The 10268-nt window shown below is 38.0% G+C and overlaps 1 protein-coding gene across 4 annotated transcripts; it reads left to right on the plus strand.

Moving 5' to 3' along the window:
• Positions 1–1724: 1724 nt before the first annotated feature.
• On the plus strand, positions 1725–9030 carry lpxn (leupaxin). 4 transcript variants are annotated; one of them, XM_026346084.1, is made up of 9 exons: positions 1725–1796; positions 2555–2634; positions 2840–2907; positions 4577–4692; positions 4966–5217; positions 5353–5526; positions 6098–6179; positions 6276–6424; positions 7741–9030. In XM_026346084.1, exons 2-9 carry the CDS (start codon positions 2627–2629, stop codon positions 8005–8007), a joined length of 1116 nt encoding a protein of 371 aa, XP_026201869.1. In that variant the 5' UTR covers positions 1725–1796; positions 2555–2626; the 3' UTR covers positions 8008–9030. The 4 variants fall into 4 exon arrangements, with proteins under 4 accessions (XP_026201869.1, XP_026201867.1, XP_026201868.1 ...); XM_026346082.1 differs by having other exon boundaries at positions 1726–1796; positions 4577–4673; XM_026346083.1 differs by having other exon boundaries at positions 1729–1796; positions 2837–2907.
• Positions 9031–10268: the final 1238 nt, after the last annotated feature.

Below are 10268 nucleotides of genomic sequence, written 5' to 3' on the forward strand. Positions count from 1 at the left end.
CTAATGTAGATGTTTAGAGACGCAGAACAATCTCACAGAGACACGAAACCACAACAAAGACTATAGTGCTACAAAAAGCAGTCACAAGACACAAATTGACCACAAGATGTAAATTTATTAGCCCCTATACAACAATGATTAGCTGTGGATCAGACCTGCACCCAACTTCTAGTTTCAGCTGACATACAGACATTCTCACATCTTCCTGCAGCAAAACAGGCCCATATCATGATGTTCTTCCACCATACTTGATGATTGGGATGTTTTTATGATCACATGCTGTGCCCTTTTTATGCCAACTGTAGTGATTCTTTCCAAGTAGTTCAATATAGTTTCATCAGTCCACAAAACATTTTGCCAATACTGCTGTGGAATATCAATATGCTTTTTGGCAAACATCAGGCGTGCAGCAATGTATCTTGGTGTGGTGTCCTGTCATAGACACCCTGCTTGTTCAGTGTTGTACCTACTGTAGAGTCAAAAACACAGAAGTTAGCCAGTTCCAATGATTCCTTTCAAACCTCTGGCTGTCACTCAGGGCTGTTTCTTTACCTCACTAATAAGTGTTTGTTGTGCTCTTGGGGTCATTTTGACTGGTCGCCCACTTCTTGACAATTATTCCAGACATTCACACACTCTTCTACTCGCACTGTGAAGTTTTTATGGTTGTTCTCAATAAAGACATGAAAGATCTGAATTTCTTTTGTGTTATTATTTTAGGCACGTTATCACTTCCCCCACCCCTTACAGAGGGGTGGGGGAAGTGATAGTTGTGTCTTATAATTGCTGTCATTTCCCCACGGAAATACATTTTGACCCATTTCTATTCATCTATTATAGTATATTGTTCATATTCTGTACATATATTGAGTTTTTCTGTGTTGATGTTATTGGTTATGTGTATTTATGTTGGTGTGGATCTCTCCTGGTTGTGATGAGGCAAAACAATTTCCCTCTGGGATTAATAAAGTTTTTAGAATCTTGAATCTTGAATCTTGAATCTCCGTTAATGTGTTAATGGGGAATTCCATTATGTATTAGCATCAAGCTAATAGGCTAGTTTTTCTAGTATTTCATTCTCATTTGAATAGGATGGGAAATGTGTCATAGTATTGTAGATATTTAAATGTGCTGTCAATTCTGATATGATTAATCTATATATCTTTTCTTCAGTATGTTTTAGTTTGTTGAGTAACTATGTAACTGAGTGTTTTCATTTTTTTTTCATTTGGGATACAAACAAACAGCCTGCTGTTTACCTATCTGTCAAACTGAACACCCACATTCATGATAGGCAGTATACGCAGAATAGCAGAAAAAAAAAACTGATCTTTTTTTTTAATTGTCTGAAATGAGAGAAAAAATAGAAAAAGGGTCTAGAACCGCCCCTTTTGTGTAGTATACCAGACTATATTGTAGACCACATCTCTTTTTTATATGCAGATATCTTGTATTACAGTGCATACCATCTCAAGAGGTCAATTTTACAGTAAGTGCATTATCATAACTATGTTCATATGAATATATAGTAACAACTGAACACAGCTGCAGTTAAGATGTTATCTCTGTATCTCAGTAATGCTTTCCTCTATTGCACGTAACAGCACCATCTCATTTAAAATATGTTTTAGCAGTCATTTTCTTCTGTAACAAACTCTACAAGACCTTTGTCAGAGGAAGTGACGGTTTTGATCAGATGAGAAATTAGGCTGGTTACCTTAGCAACTAACCAGCAGCAAAAACACACCCTCAAGTAGGCTTTGTACTGAGAGCAGGAACCAAAATGGATGAGCTCGGTAAGACAACTTTCTGTCAGATTTTACATAAATCCATTAGACAGACAGTGTTATTCATACACTGTCCTTAGAGAAGCGTGTTAACATTTAAAACTGACTTAAGAAATAGAAGTGAAATAAAAAACAGATTTTGGGTTATTGTTTGGTTCTTGGTTATAACTTTATGTGTTCTTTGATGCTTTCATATTAAACAGTTTAAGTACAGTATTTACTGGATGCAGGTTGATTTAAGTCATTGAAAACGTAGCACAATTTGTTTTAATGTTATTTTACAGTGAAGTGACTTGGAAATACAGTAATCAGTCAGTCAGTCAATGGCGCTGAAAGCAGAATTGTTCCTTCTCTTCTTAACTGCCATGAATATCGTCATGATGTATTTAACTCTTACAAATATGTTACTGTTCTGCTAAGTGTGTGTTTTATATTTTACAAAGGACATAAACTTGTGTATTTTTTGTTAAAAAGATCTTGCAACAATGCTAGAAGTTTCACTTCTGCAATGCGTTAAACCATCACTTCCTGAGGAAGCTGAGTTGCATTAAGCAACCCCAAACCTTGATCACCAAGGTGTTGTGTATTTTAGTACACAGGAAACATATCGCTATGCACAAAAACACATATCCTCTGGTTTAACAGCAAACGCCAAGCAAGGACGATCAATGAGTTTTAGTGGTTTTATGAATACTTTATTATATGTTTGTATATTTGTGTTTATATTATGTGCGGTTTTAAGATTTATGGCCTTTACCCTGCCACAGATTTGCTGTTAGAGGAGCTGGCTGTGAGTTCAGCGAGTTCAAAGACGACCAGCGTGAGCAGTGATACAGTTGATGGAGAGGTGAAGAAAAACTGAAACATTTACATTATGTTTTTTGTAGCCAACTTGATATTTCACTTCTTAACCAACCAGCTGATAAGTTAGAATTTGTATAGTTTTCATAGTTCATAGCAGAGTTTTCTTTTAAAAATTTGGGTGATCACTCTAACTTATAGTTCTAGTTCTTGGATCAGGACTCCAATACATTTTGGTTGTGTGTCAGCAGGTACCAGGTACAGCTTGTGCTGGACTTGCCAAGAAAAGAAATGGAACAGGCAGCTCAAATATCTACAGGTGAAGCGCATGCTTATACCACTTTTTGACCCCTGATTCACGTTATCGTTGTGTGAAATGTGCAGAGGAACTACGAAATTGCATGAGATTAAAAAATAGTATTTGAAAATCTATGTTATCTGACATTTAAACTATCTAAATGCTAACTAAGATCTTAATGACTGTAACGGTCTCTTTTACATTTGCAGTGCATCCAGAAAGAATTTATAGTGCTTAACTTTTCAAAATTTTTTGTTACAGCCTCTTTCCAAAATGAAATCTTTGCAAATTTATTACAATAAAAAAACAAAACACGTACAAGTATTCACAGCCTTTGCTAAATACCTTGTAAAATCACTTATAGTACCATTTACAGCCTTGAGTCTTTTTGCTGAGCAGCGCCTGGTTTAATCTAGACATGAGGCTTAGCATTCAGGCCAAGACTTTGGGTTTTTAATGGTCTTTCAAGTGCATTTTGGCAAACTCCACGTGGGCTGTTTTGTGCTGTCTTAGTTTCTGTCTGTGCTGAAGATATGGTTGTTCTTCTGGAAGGTTCTCATCTCTCCATGGGAGTTCAAAAATGCTGGAGCTCTTCCAGAGTGACCATTGGGTTCTTGGTCAAGGTCCTTCTCTCTCTATTGCTCAGTTTGGCTGGGCGGCCCATTCTAGGAAGAGTTTTGCTGCAGATATTTTTTGGACCTTAATCATTCAGGTGTATGTCTTTCCAAATTATGCCCATGCAACTGAATTTCCCACAGGTGGATTTCAAACAAGTTGTAGAAACACTTGGATGATCAGTGGAAACAAATGCAGCAGAGCTCAATTTTGAGAGTCATGGCAAAGACTGTGAATACAAAAATCTTTCACGTTGTCGTTATGGGGTATTGTTTGTAGAATTTTGAGTATAATAATGAATTTAATCCAGATTGCATTATGATTAAACATAATTAAGGACCTGTTTGGACCTAAATAACTAAGTTTTATATTTTCAAATTAGAAATTAATTAATTTCTTTTAATTCACTCAACTTGTTAAATTAAGTTGATAAAATACAAAACAAATTAGCATATTAATAGACTTCCCAGCATGCATTTGTCAAGTTAATGCTCCTTAAATATAGTTCTAAAGAAAATAGGCATTGTGGAAACTTGCTATGTGTCTTTAATACACACATTAAATCGCAGTTGTTTATTTTCACACCAATATAAAGTATGTGAACAATGATAGAGGTTGATATTTAATTCAGTCCCTACCCCAGTAAATTGCTAAACTCCCTTGGTGCAGCTTAACATTATTGATATGTACTAATTTTATTACATTTTGACTCAAGCAGAAGCCAGTGTGTCAGGTTAACTAGAGTATTCTGGTTGTTTTAGTCAATTTGAAACTACTACTATTTTCATAGTAAGTTGTGCAATTTAACAAAACTTTAACAAAACAAGGCCGATGTTTGTAAAACAAATTGTTCATATAAAACTGGATTTTTAGGTCTGAACAGCTACCTAACTTGTTTAATGAACTAATGACATAAACTTTTAAGGCAGCCTTTTGAGTAAAATCTTACAGTACAATGTTCTAGATTTACCATAAATGTTTATAAATTCAGTCATCATAGTTAATATTATTGGAGATTGAGTTTAGAAATTGAAATATTATGCTCTAATTTATAGTTCCTCTTTCTGGGTTTTAGCGATCTGCCTGCTCCTGTGGCAGCTTCTCTGGAACCTGACTCACCAACTAAGGAGCTGGAATCCATCTTGGAGGATCTGCTGGGTCTGGGACAAGAGGTTAATACAGTGTCTGCAGGTCTATGTGCGAAAATAACTGAAACTCTCAGTCAAGTGTGATTTCTGTGTTTAACAATTACCAGGATATACTGATGGGAAATTCACTGGGTGGAGTGAACAGTGAACGTTCTGCAAAGAAACCTCCCAAACATAAGTGAAGTTAATCAGATTGAACAACAGAGGGCAGCACTATACTAATATCACCACAGCCCAGCATCAAGTTAAAGAGTTTCAGTATAGGAATGCTATAAACAAATAAACATTTGTGCTTATTTGTTCTTACTTCACTTAGGATTTAGCTTCTTCAACAGACCCACCACCACTTACACAAAAACAGTCGGTGAAAAAGAAAACAGGCAGTGAACAACAGCAGGACAAGGGGAGCAGCACTGCAGGTTCAGGTGCAACGGCATCGGCCACAGACAATGACACGGATAACATAAATAACCTGCTCAAAGGGCTGAGCTCTGACTTGGAGAAAATCGGTGTACGCACAATAGCCAAGGGCCACTGTGCTTCCTGCAACAAATGCATTGTGGGAAAGGTACAGTAAATCATATACATACTACAATTGATGTATTCTAGAAATGCAGGTATTTTTAAGAGAACTTGACCTCCTGGTGTCATATTGTGGCAGTTTCAATGGGATGAAACAGAAAGGTATTCTTTTTTTCTCAAGATGATCACAGCGCTGGGTGAAGTGTGGCACCCTGAACACTTTGTGTGTGCAGTGTGTAAGATAGAGCTGGGCACCAGAGGCTTCTTTGAGAGAGATGGACGACCGTACTGTGACAAAGACTACCATCAGCTCTTCTCCCCACGCTGTGCCTATTGCAAGGGCCCCATTAATCAGGTGAGAAGGGACCAGTTCATTATGGTAGAAGTATGGTAGTTAATTAATAGGTGTACATGGACAGACTGATTACAGATTACAAAAACATGCAAAAGGCAGAAATGAATGAGGTGGAAATTTTGTATCCTAAGTAAAAGGTTCCTTGTTTTGTTGGTGACAAGCAAAGCCAATATATAGCGATGCTAAATACCTAAATGCCACATTTATTTAAATTCAGCCAAACTTTTATATTCTGACTCATTCTCTAATTTGTTCTGTCATATTTTACATCAGTTTGTTAACACTGTAATCGGTCAAAGATGGATGATGGCGTACTGTACTATGCAGCTATTTTCTCCAGATATATTCCCAATGTCAGCTCAAAAAAATAAAACACAAATATTGGGGTTCTGCTGACTTAGCTTACAGTATGCTGCAGATCAGTGTCATTCATCAAAAAACTAATGCAGCTTTTCCCATGATTCATTCCATGTGGTCGATAATACTCATTTTTGTCTGTCCTGACGTCTGAACATGTAAAAATGAACAAATCTTACGTATTCTGTCTCTGCTGTATCTGGCTGGTTTTCAGAACATCGTGACAGCCCTAGACCAGACCTGGCACCCTGAGCACTTCTTCTGTACACACTGTGGAGGTCTGTTTGGACCTGAAGGTTAGTTTGTGAGTTCATTTATGTTTACTAGAAAACAGAACTTTAGAAAACAGTTTCTAACGTAATGCATTATCATTGTATCTTATGCCTGCGCAGGTTTTCTAGAGAAGGATGGGAAGCCATATTGTTGCAAGGACTTCTACCACCTCTTTGCTCCCAAGTGCTCAGGCTGTGGGGAGTCAGTGAGGGAGAACTACCTGACTGCAGCCAATGGCACCTGGCATCCAGAGTGCTTCGTCTGTGCAGTGAGCCTCTTACCTCAGACCACACACACGGCTCTGGCTCACATGCAAACCCAGGAATAAATGAGAAAGATACCCACACATTTGCTTTATTTGCAACATTCTGACCACAAGGCTGATGAAAACCGTATGCCTGACGAATGCGATGTGGTTGAAATGATGCAAATAAATCAAGGAAACCATATTCCTCAGTGTGGATATCTTTCCCATTCTCTTCAGACCTACTTCTGTATGCAGCATCTGTTCAAAACTGGTTCAGCGTGCAGCTCTACATCTGCTTTACTCAGCCCTGAGTAATCGTTAAACATAAAATGCTTTCAGTAGAGATATTTTGACATATGTTGGCACCTTCAACCTTGATATTTTATGGTCCCTAAAAAGTTTATTCTTGTACTTAACGGCAGTACAGTGTCATAAACATGAACATGAAATACCTACCACTCAAAAACACTATTAGCAGCATTGGTATCATACATCGACCTAAAACAGTTATTACTAAACCTAACTACAACAAGGTCCAACTTCAGAAACCCTTCATAAAGAGGATGAAGTGGACATTTTAATCAGCTTTCTGTTAAAAAATAAATGAGGCAGTTATATTATTTAAAACCTTTGATCTTTTTGGCTAACTCTACTGAGCTGTGCTTCAGCCAGAAGAAACATTTTCACACCTAAACTGATAAAATGTGATGACTAACGTAACCACGCTGGTTGATAAGACAGTGGTCAGCTTCCTACAAACCCAAAACAAGTTGAGGTGTTGCTGAGATTTTTCTAGAGGGCAGTAGTGTTCTCATCAAAAATCACCTCTTTACTATTATTATGAGGGAACGTTTTCACTCAGAATAGAAATTGTTGAATCACAAACACCAAACAAAAAAGGAATTTCTCACAGTTGACATTTTGACTTGTTAGATCCAGGTGTTATAATGTAATGAGTGGATTATTCCATTCAGGCTGTGACGCTGTGCACGTTGGCTCACTATCATGGTTTACTGCAGCGCACAAATGGAGCAGATCCGTTATTAATGTTAAATGTTGCACCTGTGCTTTTACTGTTATGACAAGTCAAAATGTCTGCCAAGAAAAATGCATGTAATCATCTTCAGTACCATACGCAGCATGGAGCCGTTTAGTTTACCTTCTAGCAGTTATTATTAGATTGTGAAGAAACACGGCTGTGAGGCTTTACTTGGTTTCCATTCATAACATATTGAAGGTTCGTGTCAGTGACTTCACAGAGCTGTCACTATGATATACTTTATGGTATCTCTACTCTTACTCTGTGACTTTTTTTTCACATCACTTATTTTTTCTAGGATTGTCTGAAGCCCTTCACTGACGGCTGTTTCATGGAGCTGGACGGTCGACCCCTCTGCTCGCTGGACTTCCACTCCCGCCAGGGCACCCTTTGTGGAGGCTGTGGCAAGCCCATCACAGGCCGCTGCATCTCTGCTCTCGATCGCAAGTTTCACCCCGAGCACTTTGTGTGCGCCTTTTGTCTGCGGCAGCTCAGCCAGGGCATCTTCAAGGAGCAGAAAGGGAAGCCCTACTGCTCGACTTGCTTTAATAAAATCTTTGTGTGAAACACGCAGCACACGGTAGCAGAAACAAATCACAGGCTCCGTCGTTGTGAAGGCTGAGGTATAATTTCCTCATAGAATAAATAACTCATTTAAATCTGGCAGTAGATCATTCTTACATTATGGGACTGTTTTTGCTTTGGTGGATGAGCATAAACGTTTTCAGTACTTCATGGTGACTGAAGTACCTGAAATTTTAAGTGATTCTGGAAACTAATGTGATAAATTATAAATATGACTACAAGTATGTAGAAGTGTGACAGAAATTAGTAATAGATAATACTGTAAGATAATTTATGCAGTGGTTGTAAAACACAAGGAAAATACTTTCCCCATGATACAAAAGCACAGAAGAAACTTTTTTTTGTAAATGTGAATTTTGGATGTGTTGCTGACACTTGGTCTAAATTTTAGATACATCATGATCACATAAAGTTTAAAAATGGAGAAAGAAAAACACAGAGGTGCAGTTTTAATCTGTGGTTTCCATTAAGCTAACCTCAGTTTGCCATAAGTCTTGGCAGTGCAGAGACACTCTCTGGCAGAATAGAGCAGTTTGTCAAGGGGCTTGTCTATGCGGCCTGATAGCTTGTATTGGCAGTGACTGGCATGGAATTATTGTGCCAACCAGAGTTTCCTCTTACTCCGACTGACCATTTGGCCTCTGCTGTGCACTTGATTCAGACAACTGCTTCATTCTCCAATGCAGGCTCCTTTATTTCTCCCAATTGAAGATTAATGAAGGTAGCGAGATGAACAGAGGTGGTTTCAGAACAAACGTTGACTGTTGAGGGATGAATCAACCACAAGATGCTTTAGGATACATTTATTTTTAGAGATGTAATGTGCATGTTTGAAACTGTTTTGTGGTTTTCTTACAAGCATTTGTTCACTTCCAGTGATAAAAGTGTGGACGATATGTTAAGCTGAGATACTGTAACTGAGTCAGGACAGAAATGCAAATCTGACATCTTTCCGTTTTTGCCAGTTTTGAACAATAAAACTATACTACATTTACTAAAAGAAGATGTTTTCATTTTTATTAGTACAAAATGCAATTGCAACAGTTTCAAATCTCTGCAAATTATTTTATAATATTTAAAAATAAGAACAACTACATGACAGAAACTCAGAAGTAGAGGACATGTTGAACTGAAGTAAAAAGAAAATGAGACAGAACTGAGGGATAGAGAGTACATCATAAAAATAAATGTCATTGTTTAATGCAAGGTAACTTTTGTAAGGCACTGAATGCCATAGATAACCTGTATCAGATAACAGTATCATAGATCTATCTACCTATATCTTCAGATGAATACGGGCTTCTTTCTGTTGGACATTCAAGCAGCTTTCTTCAGCTTTTCCGCAAGCTACTTAAACCTGCTGTGTAAAGTTAGCCTGTGAGTGGGAACGGAGGTAGGCATTAATCATGCTGTCATCACAGCCAGTCGGACCAGGCCTCTCATGGCCTCTGCAGAATATGGACCTTGCATCACGGAAGAAGTGTGAATGTATTATGTTCAGTCAACATCCAAACTCGTAAGTGTTTAACGATCTCAGGGCCTTGCGCCCAGATTTCTACCGGAGTCACATACTGCAATTTTAAATGTTAGATAAGTTTTAACACACATGATATATTTGCATTTTGTTTTATAAGATACATCAGTAGTTAACTTTCTAGCTGGAACCATTGTACAACATCATTTTACGTCTGATGTGTCACATACCAACGGGGGCGATAGATTCAATCTGGCATTAACATTTTCTCTTTCTGTCACAACTGCATACTATTATGAATGGACCTAGTTGCCAAAATAGTCTTACAAGTGGAAACAGTTGTTTAATGCTCTTTCCGACAAATGGCTTCAAAGAGATGTAAACTAGGGGTTAGCGTAAATTTAGATTTGTGAAAAACCTCAGGCGCACATGTGAACACTGGGCCGCTGAGTAGTTTTACTGAAATACAGACAACACCAGAGCTGCGATGCAGGGACAGGCGTTCTGGTATTTATAGAAAAAAATATGGGTGTTATCGTATGACTAAGTGAATAAGGAGGAAAGGGGTTCTCTGACACATAGTAAAAATGAGAAAACATGAAATGTGAGCAGAGGTCTTTTTAAAAGGCTGGCGAATAAAGAGCTGTTTGTGGAAAGTAGAGACAGTGTAACTCTGGTGACATTTACTGCAGTGAAACAGAGTACGAATGGACTGGGCGCGCACTGGGGCATGAGATGGCAGCTAGAGCTCTACGGGGGAGGGATAG

Source organism: Anabas testudineus, chromosome 4 (assembly GCF_900324465.2).
Source record: "Anabas testudineus chromosome 4, fAnaTes1.2, whole genome shotgun sequence".
In the NCBI taxonomy this organism is placed as follows: Eukaryota; Metazoa; Chordata; class Actinopteri; order Anabantiformes; family Anabantidae; genus Anabas; species Anabas testudineus.